This window comes from Sinocyclocheilus rhinocerous, unplaced genomic scaffold (assembly GCF_001515625.1).
Source record: "Sinocyclocheilus rhinocerous isolate Xijiao unplaced genomic scaffold, SAMN03320098_v1.1 scaffold1311, whole genome shotgun sequence".
Lineage (NCBI taxonomy): Eukaryota > Metazoa > Chordata > Actinopteri > Cypriniformes > Cyprinidae > Sinocyclocheilus > Sinocyclocheilus rhinocerous.
In genome coordinates, this window is record NW_015637852.1 from 631,961 (window position 1) to 650,530 (window position 18,570).

Genomic DNA, 18,570 nt, shown 5'->3' on the forward strand with positions numbered 1-18,570 from the left:
TCCCCACTGCCGCAGCAGTGCCCGCTCCCGCAGGAGCTTTCCATATTTCCCCACTGCCATATTTCCCCACTGCTGCAGCAGTTCCCGCTCCCGCAGGAGCTCTTCCATATTTCCCCACTGCTGCAGCAGTTCCCCCTCCCGCAGGAGCCTTTGTCTGTATTTTACTCTGCCGCAGCAGTGCTTGCTTTTTCTCCATTTTCTCTTTTCAGACGCCGTAGCAGTTCCCACTCCCACAGGAGTTTTCTTTTCAGATGCCGCAGCAGCGGCCGCTTCCGCAGAAGCCACTTTCTCTTTTCAGATGCCGTAGCAGTTCCCACTCCCACAGGAGTTTTCTTTTCAGATGCCGCAGCAGCGCCCGCTTCAGCAGAAGCCTCTAGTTCTGTCTTCTAAAGCCTCAGCAGTGCTGCTACTACAAACGATGTCCAGCACCCCACCAATTTTAAGCTTTGTAAATTTTGGGGGGTTATCAACGCTCCTCTCTGGCTACTGTCCCGTACTAATTGCATCTTTGGGGGAGCGCTCTGGGTCCGGGCTTAGACCTGAGCTCGGACCCCTCTCCCCGGACAGGGGGAGTACCCCGGGCTCAAGAGTAATTACCGAGCTCGGAGCCCTCTCCCCGGACACCACGCCAAATACTCATAACCTTTACTCTATTCATTATATGTAAGTGTGAACTCGTGAAGTGATGTTTTATTAACAAATTTCGGGAGGGGAGCGCTCTGGGTCCGGGCTTAGACCCGAGCTCGGACCGCTCTCCCCGGACAGGGGGAGTACCCCGGGCTCGAGAGTAATTACCGAGCTCGGAGCCCTCTCCCCGGACAGCACGCCAAATACGCATAACCTTTACTCTGTTCATTATATGTAAGTGTGAACTCGTGAAAAAGTAACTTTAAAAAAATCAATATGGTGTTTAACCTGATTAAGGTCTATGGTGAGAGATTATCATCTTTTCAGTGTACTATTTCTTTAACATCGCTGTTTCTATGTGAAATATCTCTTATGACTTTCACAGCAGCCCTGGTAAGTGACATCAAAAACCAACTCCTAGCCATTTGAAGCATGAAAATCATGCTTGAAAAAAATTTGATTTGAGTTGATCATTCAGTCTTTCTAGACAGAAATTAATTGAATGGAGTAAGCTGCGTTCAGCCCAGCTGCTGACTCAGAACCTGTCCACATCCAAATGTCAATGTGCTGATGGATAAGTCTGCAGTCAAACACAAGTGACTGATACCGGTGCAAACAAAGGCATTGATGGAGGCAGTCCTCCTCAGAAGTACTCAATTCTTGCCTTTAAATGCCAGACATAATAATGGAGCACTCTGAGTCATCTTGTTTTTGGATTATTCTGAGATGCTAGTTTCCAAGAAGGCTGAACTACTTTTACTGAATGCCACATTGCAAACCTTGTAAATGACTGTAGATATGCGCCCATGATTGATCTATTGTGACATATCGCATCATTCAACACAAATGTATAATCTAACAATTAGGTTAAAGACACCCTGTCATTATATATATATATATATGTGTGTGTGTGTTGGCCCAAAATTTATATTGAAAATAATTTAAATAATTCTAAATATTTTTTATATTAGTTTTATAACATTTAAAAAAATGCTTATGTAAAAACACCAAATCTGACAAGCCTAACAATTTTGCTAACATTTACTTCACATTGGGAGCCCTAGATTCAGTAGCAGTTTGTTTTGGCTTAGATTTTTTAAGATAAAAAAGTAAAAGGCTTGATCGCCCTCTAATGGTTCTAAATAAACAACACCATGATGACAAAGGAATTGCTTCATCACTATAACCGAGACTTGTTTCCTGCCCAGAAGTGAATGTACAAATATATACCCGAACCAAACCCAATCAAATAATGTCCTAATAACCAGCTAAAACACTTGTACAGTCAAAATAATATTTTTTTTCCCTTTTCAGTTACATCAACATTTTCCGGATGTCACAAAAAAGCTGATGTACAAATCCAAAACTCTGTAAATAACACAAAAACAAGATATAAAACGAGATAAGGGAGAGTCAGAGACAAAAGTTCAGAAGGGATAACATTTTTATTTATTTTTTTAAGCTGACAGAAACTGGCAGCTATGTCATGACCACCATAGGTCAAAGTTGCACATAAATGTCATGAATTTACAAAATGAGAATAAACTGTGATAAAGCATTTTCCAAAATAAATCACATCATAGACCACATGACAACAATGACAGTAGTCATGATGTCACTAACACTACTGTTTTGTTTGTTCTGAAAACATTTTAGCATTTTATTTTTTCCATTCTATTTTTAACTATTATTTATCTAAACTAATACACACAAAAGATACCAACATGTGCAACTTCTTCATAACTTAAAGGGATAGCTCACACAAAAAAGAAAATCCTGTCATCATTTAATCAACCTCATGACAATCCAAACCTGTATGACTTTCTTCTGTGGAACGACTTCCTTCAAAATAACTTCCTTTTTGTTCCACAGAAGAAAAGACAAGAAAAGAGGTAAGTAAATGATGACAGTTTTCATTTTCTGGTGAACTATCTCTTTAAACAAACCATCTGGCATTTAAAAAAAAGCAAACATTAGGGAAATCATTTATCATCTCTATTAATTACTCTTATAGAGCAAATTAAATTTCCAGGGTGCATGGCATGTCACAAAAAAAAAAAAAGACAGATGACAGTATAGTATGGAGGACAGAGGAAGAGGACAGCCATTGATAAAGTCAGAAGTTGTGTGCTGATGAGATGAACTCATTTCTGATGCAACTGTGTAGCTTTAAACTTAGACATCCTCTTGGGTGGCTCCTGAGGAGCTTCGGGGCCCACCTCCTCCAGCTTTCTCTCAGGGATTGTGGGTAAGGCAGGAGGAGCGATGGTTAGGTGTGGGATAGAGCAAGGCAGGGGATCCTTTTCAATCACTGTGCCTGTAAAAGCCTAAAACACAAAAGACATTTAAATATTTAATGAGAATAGTGTTATCTGACAAAGACAAACAAATATTACATTTAATATAAATTCTGGACTGAGAAGGAAATAAAAAATACTTTCAGACCCAGTTTATATTATTAGGTGGCCTTAACAAATATGTACTTGCAACAATGTACAATGTACTTATTATGTTCATATTGTATTGCAAAACACTTTTGGTGCTATTGAGGTGGGATACGGGTAAGGTTTAGGACAGGTTTGGTGGTATGGGTAGGTTTAAGGGTGGGTTAAGGTGTAAGGGATGTGTCAACAGTGTACAGATGTAATTACATGCAGGTATTTTAAAAATACAAGTACAATGTAAAAACATGTACGTACACAACAAGTGCATTGTATCAAATGATTAATTTAAAATGTAAGTACATAGTAGTTAACAGTAACACCACCTAATATAAAGTACTTTCTCTGCCACAAGATATAAACGATGAAAGTTTACAGTTTTTAAAGAAAATTTGTTTTTTTAAAAATCACACTGCACTACGGGTTGAACACATAATTCACAGTAAGATCAATATCATGCAATTAGAACATGGACTGGGTAAATTTCCATTTCATGTTGACTTTAACCAACAGCAGTTAGTCTTCTGTACCTCAAAGCGTCCATTAGTGCGGGGGCTCGTTCCAGTGGGGCTTTCCTCCTCTGTAATGCCATCGCTGGTATCACTGTGTGTGGCGTCATCATGGCTCCACGAGCGTCCAAAAGCAGCACGGCGCTCTTCGAAGTCAGCTGTGCTGCTCTCGCTGGTGTCACTGCACATGCTGTTCTCGCGGCTGCGGGACTTCAAAATGGACTTGCGTGGTATTGGCTCTCCATTCACTAAGTCCACAAACACCCTGCAAACAAACACTGTGTTGAAACTGAACCGGTATAAACAAACAAACAGTGTAATACATCAATAAAAGTAGATGAATGATGTCTCCCATTAGGCTGTCACCTATAAATGTCTGCTGGGCTTGTGATCTTGTAACTTTCATGAGGAGAATGGCCGTTGCTTTTGCCACTTTTCTTTTTCCGCTTGGCTTGCGCCTTTTGTTCATTTCTTTCACTGAATTTTAGAGTGGTGTTCTTGCCTGTATTTATCCTGACCTTCACAGGAAAAAGGGAAGATAGAAAGAAAGAATTATGCAAACCTTTTTATTTTCAAGACAGACAGGACAAAGTAATAAATAAAATGTTAATATATACTACCGTTCAAAAGTCTGGGGTTGGTAATTTTTTTTTGTGTTTTTGAAACAAGCCTCTTAGGTTTACCAAGGCTGATAAAAAATGTTTTTCATCAAAAATACAGTAAAAACAGTAATATTGTGAAATGTCATTACAATTTAAAATAATTCTATTCTCCTTTCTTATTTTTAAAAATGAAATTTATCCCTGTAATAACAACACTGAATTTTCAGCAGTCATTACTCCCAAGAAACATTTCTTATCATTAATGTTAACAGTTGCGCTGCTTAATATTTTTGTGTAAAACGATACATTTTTTAGGATTCTTTAATGAATAAACAAAATTCAAAAGAGCAGCATTTATTTGAAATATACATCTTTTATAACATTATCTAAGAATGTTATGTAGCACTCGACTGACCTTTTTGAATTCTGCAGTATGAGAAAAGTAGATAGTTGGAAGACCATTGCCTGCTTCCTCATCACAATCTTCCTCCTCCTCATCCTCAGGGTGCGAGCCATTAGTGCCGTTCATCTGACTTGTGATAGATGTCGGTAACCAGCCATTTTCCTTCTGATGGCCATTAACCTGGACATCGCTGCCACCATCTGCTTCCTTCTCTTCCTCTGAGGAGGAAGTGGTGTCTTCTCCATTAGTGTCTGTGCTGTCCAATCTAGTATAACTGGAGAAAAAATAGACCAAATCTATAAGCATACTATTAGGGTCAATATCACTGTAGGGTGCCTTTTGGTGTCCTGTACATAACTCATTTGCCATGATAACATAACATAAAAATGACTATGAAAGGGTGTGTTATATTAGGCTAAGTTTTTATATTCATAACAAAAGCATTACTTGGCTCTTTAGATACATTTTCTAGATTTTTTTTAGTTTTGTGTAAGAGGATGCATGTTATTTTGCTATGTCCCATGCACTGCTCATTAAATTTGAATGATAGTAGAATATTGTCAAATCATAAAATTTAAACATTTTGTTCTCCTATTAATATTTTGTTAAATAAGAGATTACTCAATTTGAGTTGATTTGGTCATTTGGTAATAAAAACAATATTTTTATTTAATAAAAAATAGTTTGTCCATGTCCCTTGAATGGTTGTCCACCCTGTCGTATTGGAGAATCCACCCCTTTAAAAAAAGGCCATCGCCTTTAGTGACATCAGGACAACAGATTTTTTTTGTCTCTTCAGTGGCGGGAATTTCAACAGCTGAGGTGAATAAGTTGGTGACTATTTGACTGACAAATTTTCTTTCATCTGAGTTTGCTTACTTGCTTTGCCAAAGCTTAATATGTCCACCCTGTCGACATAAAATATGCCAAAGTGATTAGAATACAGTATTTTCAAATTATGTAAGTTTAAATATATCAAATTCTCTTCAACAACCAGACTAACCATTTAGCTAGTCACAGTTTTTTGTAAGCTAATATGCTAATTGAGGCTCAAAATGTCCACCCTGTCTTTGTTCCTAAATGTCCACCTTGTCTGCCACTTAGACTCGATAGGGTGGACATACACATGACAGGGTGGACATAGCATTCATTTGCAGTTAATATTGCTAAAAACTAAAATGAATGGGGAGGGGTATATCAATGTGATTGAGGATGTAATTATATTATTTATTATTATTATTATATATATTTTTTTAGAAGTTGAATAAATATATCATTGTCCTATTTTGTCATGATTTGCGTGTTCTGCATTATGTGTCCACCCCGTCAAGTGCTGGTCCACCCTGTCATCTTGATATTTTACAATAATATTTTAAATAATAATTCAATCATATCTATATAATCCAGTGTGTTCAATAGCTAGGTGTGGGGGCAATAACATGCAAAGAAAAAAATGTATCCAAATACCACAGTTTTCTCCAAATAAGAAAAAATACATGTCTGAATTGTATGAGTTTCTTTAAAAACACATGGTTTACATAAATTCTTTTATGTATTTATGATTTGAAAGCAAACAAATAACCCCGTTTAGGAAAGGGACATCATACCTTTCAGAAAATATAATTTGCATCTTAATTTTGCAATGAAAACGTATTTAACAGTAATATATATATCCATGACAGGGTGGACATATCTTATGGTTTATGCTTCGAATAATGGCTCACAATTATCTAAAAAAAAATGTGTGGGAGCTCAGCTAATATGTTTCTATAGTACTTGACTATAGAGTCATAGTCTATAGTACTTTACTATTTATGACATGACATAAAGCGAATGGGAAATTAAAACCAACATTTTTGAGTATTGTGAGGGTTGAAAGGCACTCTATGGTGATATAGATAAGATTACTGGGCATTTCTTTTAAGAAAAGTATATAATTGGGTTATCTGGGGTTGATCTCCATTTTAATGCTATGCACCAATACTTTATTGTAAACACTGGAGGAAGTTGGAGGTTGGTAAAATTTGTTACTGTTTTTGAAAGAAGTCTCTTATGCTCACCTAGGCTGCATTTACTTGATTTAAAAATACAGTAAAACCAGTAAAAGTGTGACATATTATTATATTGACATATAATTGAAAATAACAGTTTTCTATTTTAACGTATTTTAAAATGTAATTTATTCCTGTCATGGTAAAGTTGAATTATCAGCACCCATTACTTCAGTGTCACATGATCCTTCACAAATCATTCTAATATGCTGATTTGGTGATCAAGATACATTTCTTATGATTATCAAAGTTAAAAACAGTTGTGCTGCTTAATATTTTAGTGGAAATTCAATATTTTACCGGTATCTTTCATCTTGAAGTTCCTCCTGACGTTCTAGTTCATCAAGGCGAGCCCACAGCTCCTCCTCTGACAGCACCCCTGTCGTTCTCTCGTCATCGCCTTCTTTCTTCTCCTTGTCCTCTTCCAACTCCAACAAATACACCTGCTTAGGTTTAGAGTTGGCTTTGTGGGCCAAACGATGTTTTCCTGTGAAAGCACAATAGACGGTAAATGATCAACAGAAGATAAAACAACCCGATAACACACAAGTTAATCTGAAAAACTAGACCAGACTAACCTTTGGTAACTTCTTCCTCATTTATAACTTCTTCTCTAATGTCTACAAAATCTCCAGTATCCTGTTTAAAAAAAAGAGTGGACGTGATTGTTTCTTCTAGAGGAGAAAACCTCAGTATAAGGTTTCCATATAATGTCACACAGTAACGAGGTCATGGTTAGGACACTTACACCAGTCAATTTTTCAAGATCATCTGTAAAGTCGGCTCTGTTCTGAAAGTTCTTCATCACTTTCTGTAAGTCATCTAGCGTATTTTTGACATCTGGAAAAATAACATCAGGTCAAGCTGTATGGATTTTTCAAAACTGGTCAATGGAAAATCTTAATAGAATAAAAATGAACTCACGTTTCTTTCTGTGTTCCACAAGAGCATCAGCTTGTTTGGCAGAACACTTTGCAAACCAGTTATCCCCGAGGAGCACCGTTAACTCATTAGTGTGAACTAGCTTTCCCGGCATGAAAGCCAAGGGACCAAATGGTACCTATCATGTTAAAAAAACATCCAAACAATCAGGGCTTAAAGTAACAGTGACACTTTCACTTTCTTCATTTTCAAATCTGACAAGTAAAGGCCTGCTCACACCAAGAATGATAACTATAATGGTACCAAATCAACATGCATTATAAGCGCACACTGCAATTATGCTGCCTGTCACTTTAAATGCTCAAGCTCTGATTGGCTGTTAATATTTTTATTGTTCATCAGCCAGAAACAATTGCTCAAAGTGATTCCAACTATATTGTTCCTCTATGTCACTATCATTATAGTCGTGGTGTGAACTTTCCTATTCTCATAGAATAACAATGATTATTAAAACTTTATGGTTACAGTTATCATCCTTGATGTAAACAGGTCTCAAAACAGGCTAAAATGGTGTGAATAATACTCTGATGATAATTTAATATTTTGTTGCGCAGGCATAGAAAATGTTTGTGTATCTAGATGTGAAGATTAATTTGGGTGCGTCAGTAATTGAAAAGTGCCACCATACCATAATATCATAAGACAACTTGTCAGGCAAAGTCCTGAGGCGCTCTTGAAGAGATTCATAGTCATTTTCCACTTTTTTCCTGACAGTCAGAGAGAACAATTAATCACTTAAAAGGAAATTGTTGGTTTGTTGACATACAAGTTCTATTTTTGTTCTACCTACTGACAATTTTTTAAAATAGGAAAAGGAATATAACAAAAGCCTGTCAAATCTTGTCATAACCATCAACATCTATACGGTGATTCACAATAGCATTTCCATTCCAAATTAAAACCTTCAACAACCAATAAATAACCAATGACAAGCTAACATGCATCAATGAATAGTCACAGCCTGAGAAACACTGACATGACACATTGATAATAACGGTATGCATGTCTGAAACGAGACATGTTAAATTGCACGAGGACACCCACCAGTGCTCAATTTGACTTCTGCAATCTTTCACCACCTGTTGTGGAAACAGACACAATTTGTAATTTCATAACCGCTGAGATTCCCAAAATGCCACAGACAACCAGTGACAATCGCTGCTAAACTATCTATATTAATCTGGTAATGTGAATTGGCCATTATAGAGAGAATGAACAATAGTCCTGAACATTTTTCAAGAGATATTGAGACAAGGTACCCTGTAATGCATGTTTATGGCAATGTCTATGTCAATAAAAGTCTGTAGACTAAGCTAATAAGTCCTATTGCACAAAATTAAACCCTTTTTAGGTACATTAGGATTATTTGCACTTATTCATTTCATAATAATTGCCCTATTATTATACCTTATATACCCTTGAGGTTTTTTTTGGAGCTCTCTTTTATCTCTCATGGCCATTATTAAAAATGATTTTTTTTATTTTAATTACAGCAATAAGAAATAAATTGTTTTGGCATTATGTCAATAAACATTTAAAGGTTAATGTACTTGTATGTCATGAAAATGTCAAAGTTCAAATAATCATAATGCTACTAAAAGTAAGCTTAATTTTCTTTACCCTTAGTCTTTCTTCATGCAAAATATCTATAGAAATATAATTTCTTTCATATTGAGGTGCAACAGGAGCTGGATATGTCCTTTATGAGATTCACCCACCAATAAAACAATATAAAGCATGTCTAACAGCATGAGCAGACATGCATTATGTGTTTTTTCTTTTTCTCTCTCTACGAAAAGACGTGTTGCTGAGGGCAGTGCTACACAGAACTGTCCAGATCTTCTAAATAAAAATCTTCCAGTCTTGTTGATTTTAAATGAAGCAGCACAAATGCAGCTTTCATATGTGGCCAGCTGAGGTTTATCCTCCAATGTCAACACATAGGTAAAAGACGCTGTTTGTTTGCCTTTCACCAACTCCTATCACTCAAAATACCATGCAAATATAAATAAGTCAGTAACCCTTACCTTCACAGAGTCATTTCACAGCATGTAAATTACCTACTGTAACAACAGTACTGTAAGCTTTTGCTTGCTGTATGCATTTTGGCAGCGTGGACAACATGTGCTGGAACAAAGATTGTTTTCTAGCTACTATACATGAATAATTTACTGTTATAATTACTGAGATACATTGCCTATAAATATGTACGTGCATTTTATTGCAAAGTATCAGAAACACACATACACCAAAGCAAAATAACTGTTTGCAACCAGCTAGCCAACAGCAACACGTGATACACAAAGAACTTTCCAGAGAACGAAACGCGTAATACTGCGATTATCCTGCAAAAACAACATAAACGATAAATCGATGCTGATGGTTGATCACGTGCATGGACATTAAGCTTTGATATCTGCAGGAATGCATTGGTGGTATATGAAATAAACGTTACTCCTGTCCTGACCTTTCTGTGCTCCTCTTTTAACCTCTCAACGCCTTGGGGCAGATCTTTACTCCGTTTGACTTTTCCAGCTGCAGCCATTTGGTCGTGCACGGATGCCATCCACAATAAAAAAATGGCTTTTTTGTTTAAATATCCACACACTGAATGCTCAGGGGTTTGAAGTCCTATAGAAATGTTTATGAATGCAATTGGACGTGTTGCACTCAATCTGTCGCCTCGTAGTCATCAATGAAGCAGAACAAGTGGCCCAGTATATCGAGATTGAGACCATTTCACACGTGCATGGTACGATGTCGAAGTTATCCCAAAATTCCCTCTTGTTTACAGTCCACCGAGGGCCTGTTTCCCCTGCGCCATGTTCATCTAATCACGGATGTAGTACGTACTCTGGATATCTCTCTCCCTACTACAACGATGCAAACACGTGACCACCTCCTATTTAATTTCACTTTCGTTTATGAATAACAAATACAAATTTTAAGAGAAAATACATTTCCTAAACCATACGTAGACTAAAAATAACTGTCAGCATAGAATTGTATAAATAAGACAACGCCTACTGTTATCCTCCTGCCATAATGAAACATGAGTAATTACTTATGAGGAAAAAATATTTTCATTAATGTTAATGGCAATATTTGTTTAATCGAAAACGTAGATCGTTGATTAATTCCTTTATATGACCGGAGGAGTGTCCTTTTAACGTACTTGTAAACAATCCTCACGCTGACTATATCACGTGACTTAGAACGAAACAGGAAGTTGTAAACGTTGAGGAAAAATGTAACTAAAATAAAATACTTCGATTGCATTTTTTGTCAGTGTTTCAGTTTGGACCGTTTCAAGATATGAATGATCTAGGTGTCTCATCTCAGCTGCTTTATAATATACCTCATTATAATTATATAATTCCACAATTTTATTTTCACCCGGATACTTTTATTTTAAAGAAAAGACAAACTGTCGTCGGTGTCAGTCACGTTTTCCGGAATGGTCTGTTCTCACATTGAAATGCTTCTAACTGCTTAAAGACATTTGCACGTGAAATTCTAATTATTTATTATCATAAGGAATTATTAGAGTGCTGGTGAGTACTGACACTTGCTCATAAAAATGACTGAGTACTTTTTTGTTTGTTAAAATCATTGTTTTCTCATGTCATTGGAAAAATGTTAATATCAATAAATATATAACTTAGAGCTAACATTTGATCATTCCTTCTATCTAGCTACTTTTTAAAAATGCATTACTGCTTATGTATTTGTAAATTTAAATGTGCATTCAGCTTAAGTCAAGATAAAACTTGACTTTTTCACTAGTTGGCATACATGTTTATTGCATTAATTATTTTGTATTTGGTGACATTTTTTTCCCCCAGGTGACGAGAGAAGCTTTTCAGTCAGTCATGTTCAGGCACTGCAGGACATTTTCACATTGTGTCTTAAAAAGTCAGACAAATTATGTACTTTCAAAACCAGTTAGGATTCTTTTGCCCTGGTCACCATTCACGTATACCGCATCCCCACGTACTCATTCTACCAACATCAAGATGCGCTCCTACTTACAGTACATGAAAAGGAAAGTCAAAGGTGCACCAGCTCCTCCATACAATCATGTGTGTCAGGTTGGAGATCCTGTGTTACGTTCACAGGCTGCGGCGGTGGAACCCGGAGCCATTCAGGACCCAGAAGTGCAGAAAGTCATAAAGACCCTAGTCAAGGTGATGAGGAAGCTTGAGTGTGTCGGCCTGAGCGCACCCCAGATTGGTGTTCCTCTACAAATACTAGCCTTGGAGTATCCAAAGAAAATGCTGGAGGACAGTTCAATCACTTCTGTTGAAGCTCGGGGTCTGGTGGCAGTGCCTCTTATGATTTTTGTAAACCCACAGTTACGTGTACTAGATGGACGCACTGTCATCTTCCAAGAGGCCTGTGAGAGCATCTGTGGGTTTTCAGGATCTGTTCCACGCTACGTGTCTGTAGAAGTCTCAGGTAAAAGTGCAATAAAATGTTAAACCCCCCAAAAAAAGTAATAAAATAAGATGACTCAACATGTATTAAGTAACCCATACCTTGACTTAAAACCATTGCGGATTTACTTCCTGATGTTCTTAAAGTATCAAATCAAAACAAATGTTTTTCTTCTTTGCAAAGGTCTTAATGAGAAAGCGGAGCCTTTCAGCTGGCAAGCGAGTGGATGGCCAGCCAGAATACTGCAGCATGAAATGGATCATCTTAATGGAGTGTTATATATCGATCGCATGGACAGTAAAACCTTCATCAATGTAAAATGGGAAGAGTATAATGAATAAAGCTTTGGGAACTTCATTACAACCTTACCTTTGGAACTCAGAGAAAATGGATGTTCTTGTCACTCCTGTGTTATCTAAAACAAGCATTTAATCACATTTCACACCCAGAAATGATTTATCAAATTGGGCATTTACAAGCAAGCTAGATTAGACTTTGCCTTTGCAGATAGCATATGGAAATAACAACAACTTCATCTGCAATAGTAGGACATTTTTTGTAATATAGGGTGACTGTATGTCCTCTTTTTTTCTAAACTGTTTAAACTGTCCAGGTTTTGGCTTTGTTTTCCTATTGTTTTCATACTTTCTGATGGTAACTATTGAAAAGTATTCTGACCATTAGTGTGCAGGCATTGTACATAATTGACCAATCATGGCACGCAAGAAAGGTGGGATCTACAGAGAACAGTCAAAGCAATGCAAATACATGTACATATGTACCGTAGAGAGCACATCAATAGGAGAAGAAAGCCAAAACCTTGTCATTTTAGGCAGTTTAGAAGGACATATAAATATGAGAGTACATATGGTCACTATATGTAATAGTAATATTTAGAATTTCATTTGAATTAAGCACCAGCAGAGTTTTCTTTTAGATCCTTTATTTTTATATGAATTCCATTAAAGAAAATCATAATACCAGACATGTACATTATATTTAATAATTATATGGCAGTATATCACTCTAAACCACAGTGATTGGTTGGAGTTGTTGCTAAGACCCAAAGCCATAATTTTCCAGAACACATCATACCAATAACTGAATACATCAAAAATTGGAGTGACCATCACACAATCTCACCAATAACAGACAGTTACAAGCCATGTTACTGTATGACATATAGATTAGTAAGAGATAGTCAACTCTACAGTGAACTTTGTTACTTTCTTGTAATATTTGGCTCTTAATATCATATAAAGACATTGCTGATATCAAAAATCAAAAGTGTAACAGATTGTCATAGATTGTCATCTATTACCCAGTATTTCAGACTTATTGTGCAATTAGCAAAATGACAGGCTTAATTTGGAGATTAAAAACAGTGTCTTCAACCAGACATGGTCAACACTGACAGTTGTTTTTAAACAGAGGAAGGTCTGAGGAAAGCCTTTCCACACCTACACATCAAGGTATATTTATAGCAACACAGAGTGCAATACACGTCACCACAATACCTGCATACCTGCAAGGTGCTAAGGTCAAGACTGAAGCAAGTGACACAGTATGTTTTAACATTTTGTATGTTGTGTTTTTGAGAGCAGTGTTGTCGATCAGGACACCCAGAGAAATGAAAGACTTTACAAGTGAGGCATACAGTTTCAGGCAAAGTTTGGTCACCCTTCCAGCAATAATCGTGATATGGTATTGGTCTTTCTGTATCACCCGTTTCCTGGGAGTACTGCTTATGATGTGCAGCAGAAAGACATTTGTGCCTCTTTTGGGCATTCGCTTGTTCTCCTTGAGGGGGTTGTAATTTTCCTGTTGGTTGCACGTTGTGTTGTGCTAAATTGCACATTTGAATACTATTACAGTTGTGGTCATGGATCACCTGGCACTCATAGCACACCAAAAATGAATCAGAAGTAGAACCATCCATACAATAATGTGTTTTCAGGGAATCTTTTGATTTTTCCTTGGCCAATCTAATCTGGTCTTGTGTTGAATAAAGCTCTTCAGCTTTGTCTGAGCATAGTGCTAAAGTATGTCCTTTCATTTTGCACTCTCTATAACGAGAACACGATGAACTGTGCATGTCTTTGCAGTTCTCACACTCGTAAATATATAACTGATCTGGAGTGATACACTTGCACAACAATTTTGCTGCTGCTTGTCTCTGGGCATCACCTTCAATTTGATCTTCAGCAAAGCTTTCCATTGGACCTGGATTGATGAGTGATTTTCCCTGCCTTGCATCCTCATTATTCCCCATGTTTGACTGTGAGGGCTCTCTCTGTAAAGTCTTGCTTAAAGGCTTCTCTTTTGGTTGCATATAAGAAGAGTCAGGTGGCGAATCAGAAATGGACATCATGTGAGAAGCATCTGCCTGCTCTGTGTACAGATCCAGCTCAGCGTCCATGCCACCAGTCATGATGGCGTCTGAAACACTAGCAGCATCTGACTTTCTCTTGGTGTTCTCTAATGCTATCTGAAGACTGTGGCCTACCTGCCTCTCCTTGACTAGCTGTAGAACCCACTCCACACCTTTGTCCACAGAGCCCAAAGCCGAAAGTAGCAGCTCGCATTCCATCCGAGCAGTGAAGAAGCCACATGCAAGACTGAGTAAAAAATCAGCAGGAACTAGTTTGGAGTTCAGCGCCAACTCTTCTTCTTCATTAGGACTTGAAGCTTGGTATCCAAGCAAACCAAACAGCTCTTTAGCCTGCTGAAGTGTCAGTGCAGGTTTGATCAAATGGGTGAACATACTTGAAAACATCTGGTGAGGAGAAAGAGACTATTTTAAGGTAGTGAAAACAAACAAAATGTCATTAAAACCAATAGAAATCTGTAGGTGGAGAACCAGTATTTCCACATACCTTCACCAGTCTGTACTCTCTTCTCCAGGGGTAGATGTAGAGGTTTAATGCCGCGAGCTCCAACACTTCAAAGGCCTTGGAAACTTTCTCAAGCCCCATTTGGCCAGTTTTAGAGGGAAATGCATGGAGAGATTTTTCCATCACTGCCAGTGAATCTAATCCATGTAGATTGTGCATCTTCTGGGCATTGCCATTGTGAAGGAGCGTCTCAACTTCCTTACAAAAATCCTCATCCCTGCATATCAGACTTCGATCCCCCTTCTCAATTCGTCTCTCCAAGTTAGTCTGGTACCTATTGATGAGACCATCCGCTGTCTTTTTATGAGCAGAATTCATCCTAGTAGAAGCAATATTGTAAGTTTATTTATTGACAAACAAATTATTAACTTACAAGAGATATACATAAACAAGCAAGTTTCTATTTTGCATTACGTCATTAACGTGGATAGTCGAGTAAAGAGAACTAAAAACTATATGAAAATGTCATCTAGAGATGATATATCCATATCAAATTCAATTCAATCTGACTAGTAATTGAATATATGTGGAAATTTAGACTATTAAAAACCATCTATAATGCTACTTATAAATCAACAAAGTGAAAGTGATCTTCCAAGATCGAAAGCACAGTTCCGTCAGATTATCTAAAACCACCGTCTTACAAAATTCTGTAGTTATTAAATATAATATTTAATGTACAGCACATTGTTGAACAATAAATAACATAAACTACGCAAAATGTTTAAAGACTGTGTATCTTGTGCCTTTCCCAAGCAAAACCACCGCGACTGATATATTTTCCCAACTGACTCATTAAATTTAAATCAACAAAGCTCTTGACACACTTACGCCGTTCACTTTAGACTGCAACGAATTAACTAAATAAACGAAATTTGTTACCTGATCAACGTTCAACGTCCAACACAGACTGCTTTGCTTTGAAGAACGTCGCTGTTTCCCAGTGGAGAAACTTTTTTGACATCACTTCCGTATTCGGCTCACGTGAAGATTTTTAGGGTGGCAATGTCGTCAAACTTTATAAACTTAACAAGTAAATAAAAAAAGTAAAGAGTATAAAAATAAATAAAATTAAAAGTAATTGAATAAAATCGGTAAAAAAAATTGTTTCATATATGAAAAGTATTCCATATCAATTTTGAGATCAATATTCCTTATTCCAAGTCTAATAAACAGAGATTTCTCTCATTTTGTGAAAAATATAATTTATACAAATTTATTCGTAGTTTATACCACTCTCAATGTGCAGTTTGCAATGGTTGCTCAATTTAGTGTATATGCCAGTGATAGTTCACAAGAGGGCGCTGTAATATATGATAGAAACTGTTGGTAATATCAGTTCTGACCATAGACTGTATAAAAACGGTTCTGACCCTGGTATCAAACTTAATTATTAGAACCATTTCTACTGGCAAGATGATATTACTGTTATTTATTACAGTATAAGGATTTTTTCAGTTCAACATTTATAATTTTCCTGTAAAATAGTTTCTTTGAAACTGTAATTTATTTGTGATAAAGAATAAAGGAATGCATAATTAGGTGGGCGTGTCATTTTGAAAGGGGCGTGGCGTTCTTGCTGCGGTTCGATTTAAAGATCTTGAGCAGCAGGAGACATGAAGCCCATAAAGCATAATCAATCTCAGACGTGTGCACTGCTGCAGCGGTTGTGTGCGCGATGTCAAACGGGGACAGGGTGGTTTTAGCGCTCGGTGGAGCAGGAACTGTCGGCTCCGGGATAGTGAAAGCTCTCCTGGACAGAGGTAAGAGCATATTAAGTATTTACACTTAATATATATAATAGTAAGCATTATTTTTATTTTAAAGAAAATTGAAATATTATTTATAATTATTTATAGCAACAGTAACTAATTATTATTAGTAGGCTATTATTATTATTATTATTAAGCAAATTAGAAAATGCCCCCAACTGCCCAGCTCTGATTTTTCTAAACATATTGCTTAAAATTTTATTTATAAGTTTAAAATGAGATTCAGTGCAGTTATGATTAGGAAAACAATTATATAGCCACTACTATTAGATTTTTTGTTTAAATTCAGATCTCAATTTTGATTCCGTAATTTAATTCTAAATTGATTAAACTTTTTCTTTCTTTAACTTTAAATGAAAAAAATACATTTCTTTGCATAAATGTATTTTTTTGAAAGTTCTGCATTGCATGTGTGGTAATTATGCAAACACATATTTAGGTTTCAAGGTTGCAGTGATCTCCAGAGACAGCAGCAAGTTGGAAAAACTCAAGGACTTTGTTTCACCTAGCACAAAAAGTAACCTGACCACTTTAGTGGGGAATGTTGGTATGTATCTTTTGCATGTTTTTTTTAAAAATCTTTTATCTTTGCAACTCTAGACATTTTGCGGTCTCATTGATTTTGGATTGTTTGTGACTGATGGAATATTCTCCTAATCTATCAGGCTCAGAAGAAGGAGTAGAGGAGGTGAAACAGGCCTTGCTCAAGTCTGTGGGTAAGATCACAGATGTGGTGTCCTCTCTGGGCTTCAGCTGGTGGCAGGGAGGTCCACCTCACACCCAACCCCTTAAAGAACTGCACTGGGTGAGAGAGCAGCTTCTACCCTTGCAACCCCTCATTGATCCCTTTCAGCGATTCTTTATACTTGCTTATATGACGCACAACATTTCACCATCGCCATTTTGCGTTAGAACTCAGCTTTCATTCTTGGGTCGGCTTCTCCAAATGATCCATCATCATTTGATTGCTCAAAACTCTTCGTCTCTGATCAACAGGTTATTGAGACTCTGCTTTTCAGCACCTTTGTGTCTTGGAAAGCGTTTTTTCCCCTGGTGAGAGATGATCCTAACTGCACCTACACGTTTATCACAGGTACATCATTATTTGCCCTCCAAAACATATATTTGGTTAAAGTTATGTAGTTATATGTGGAAAATAATTGTGAGTGCAGTGTATAAATGAGCATTAAAAAATCTGCTTGAGTCCACATTCATCACTCGGCAAATTCAGAACACAAATCAATAAAACAAAATCAATGGTCAGATAGGTGGTTACATTTTTAGGAACGGCAACAATGCATATACTCTTAAAAATAAAGGTTCTTTATGGTTCCATGGAGAACATTTACCATTCATGGAACCCTTCTATTGCACAACAGGTTTGTTATAGTGGAAAAAGTTTAGTCAGGTTATTAAAATGATCTTTACACTAAGTTTCTTTTGAGAGCTGGTTGCCATCACTGCAAAAATAAATAAATAAAATAAAAATAAAAAAAATGAAAGAAAGAAAGAGTAAAAACTTTTGGAACCTGAAGAACATTTATCCTCCATGATGGAACCTTTCCAATTGACAAAATTATTTATTTAGTAGAAAAGGGTTTGTCTGGTTAAGACCTGTGGAAATAAATCGAAGAAAATGGAACATACATATGTGACCCTGAACCACAAAACCAGTCATAAGGGTCAATTTTTTGAAATTAAGATTTATACATCATATAACAGCTGAATAAATAAGCTTTCCATTGATGCATGGTTTGTTAGGACAATATTTGGCTGAGATACAACTATTTGAAAATCTGGAATCTGAGGGTGCAAAAAAAAAAAAAAATAATAATAATTATAAGTTGTGTGTATTTAGAATGCACGAAACAATAGCTATGAAATTAACCTTC

The 18,570-nt window shown here is 36.7% G+C and overlaps 4 protein-coding genes across 6 annotated transcripts in view; 2 read left to right on the plus strand and 2 right to left on the minus strand.

Moving 5' to 3' along the window:
* Positions 1-2,551: 2,551 nt before the first annotated feature.
* On the minus strand, positions 2,552-10,609 carry LOC107749289 (URI1 prefoldin like chaperone). Of its 2 annotated transcripts, none has more exons than XM_016564397.1 (11): positions 10,043-10,609; positions 8,620-8,654; positions 8,204-8,282; positions 7,558-7,693; positions 7,382-7,473; positions 7,212-7,272; positions 6,934-7,120; positions 4,595-4,856; positions 3,944-4,095; positions 3,599-3,842; positions 2,552-2,954 (listed from the first exon to the last, which is right to left on the minus strand). In XM_016564397.1, the coding sequence occupies exons 1-11, from the start codon at positions 10,139-10,141 to the stop codon at positions 2,772-2,774; spliced, it is 1,530 nt and encodes a 509-aa protein (XP_016419883.1). In that variant the 5' UTR covers positions 10,142-10,609; the 3' UTR covers positions 2,552-2,771. The 2 variants fall into 2 exon arrangements, with proteins under 2 accessions (XP_016419883.1, XP_016419884.1); XM_016564398.1 differs by having other exon boundaries at positions 4,595-4,847; positions 10,043-10,607.
* Positions 10,610-11,010: 401 nt separating this feature from the next.
* pdf (peptide deformylase, mitochondrial) lies at positions 11,011-12,457 on the plus strand. The gene is made up of 3 exons (XM_016564401.1): positions 11,011-11,129; positions 11,421-12,033; positions 12,196-12,457. The coding sequence occupies exons 2-3, from the start codon at positions 11,448-11,450 to the stop codon at positions 12,351-12,353; spliced, it is 744 nt and encodes a 247-aa protein (XP_016419887.1). The 5' UTR covers positions 11,011-11,129; positions 11,421-11,447; the 3' UTR covers positions 12,354-12,457.
* Positions 12,458-12,578: 121 nt separating this feature from the next.
* On the minus strand, positions 12,579-15,868 carry LOC107749290 (spermatogenesis-associated protein 2-like protein). Of its 2 annotated transcripts, none has more exons than XM_016564399.1 (3): positions 15,789-15,868; positions 14,889-15,225; positions 12,579-14,788 (listed from the first exon to the last, which is right to left on the minus strand). In XM_016564399.1, the coding sequence occupies exons 2-3, from the start codon at positions 15,222-15,224 to the stop codon at positions 13,436-13,438; spliced, it is 1,689 nt and encodes a 562-aa protein (XP_016419885.1). In that variant the 5' UTR covers position 15,225; positions 15,789-15,868; the 3' UTR covers positions 12,579-13,435. The 2 variants fall into 2 exon arrangements, with proteins under 2 accessions (XP_016419885.1, XP_016419886.1); XM_016564400.1 differs by lacking the exon at positions 15,789-15,868 and adding an exon at positions 15,738-15,772.
* A 645-nt stretch (positions 15,869-16,513) lies between these two features.
* The window catches only part of LOC107749293 (uncharacterized), a 4,786-nt gene continuing 2,729 nt past the window's right edge, over positions 16,514-18,570 (plus strand). Inside the window, exons 1-4 of the mRNA XM_016564402.1 lie at positions 16,514-16,669; positions 17,118-17,225; positions 17,344-17,483; positions 17,675-17,771. Of these exons, the coding sequence (XP_016419888.1) occupies positions 16,585-16,669; positions 17,118-17,225; positions 17,344-17,483; positions 17,675-17,771 (430 nt within the window). The 5' untranslated portion in view covers positions 16,514-16,584. The remainder of the gene's footprint in view (positions 16,670-17,117; positions 17,226-17,343; positions 17,484-17,674; positions 17,772-18,570) is intronic.

Coding starts and splice junctions, on each gene's coding strand:
- LOC107749289 (XM_016564397.1), bottom strand. CDS start 10,141: ATGGCATCCGTGCACGACCAAATGGCTGCAGCTGGAAAAGTCAAACGG. Junction 4,857..6,933: donor CTTCAAGATGAAAGATACCG/GTAAAATATTGA, acceptor TTTTTTCTCCAG/TTATACTAGATTGGACAGCA. Junction 3,843..3,943: donor AGCCCAGCAGACATTTATAG/GTGACAGCCTAA, acceptor GTTTGTTTGCAG/GGTGTTTGTGGACTTAGTGA.
- pdf (XM_016564401.1), top strand. CDS start 11,448: ATGTTCAGGCACTGCAGGACATTTTCACATTGTGTCTTAAAAAGTCAG. Junction 12,034..12,195: donor CGTGTCTGTAGAAGTCTCAG/GTAAAAGTGCAA, acceptor TTCTTTGCAAAG/GTCTTAATGAGAAAGCGGAG.
- LOC107749290 (XM_016564399.1), bottom strand. CDS start 15,224: ATGAATTCTGCTCATAAAAAGACAGCGGATGGTCTCATCAATAGGTAC. Junction 14,789..14,888: donor GAGAGTACAGACTGGTGAAG/GTATGTGGAAAT, acceptor TCTCCTCACCAG/ATGTTTTCAAGTATGTTCAC.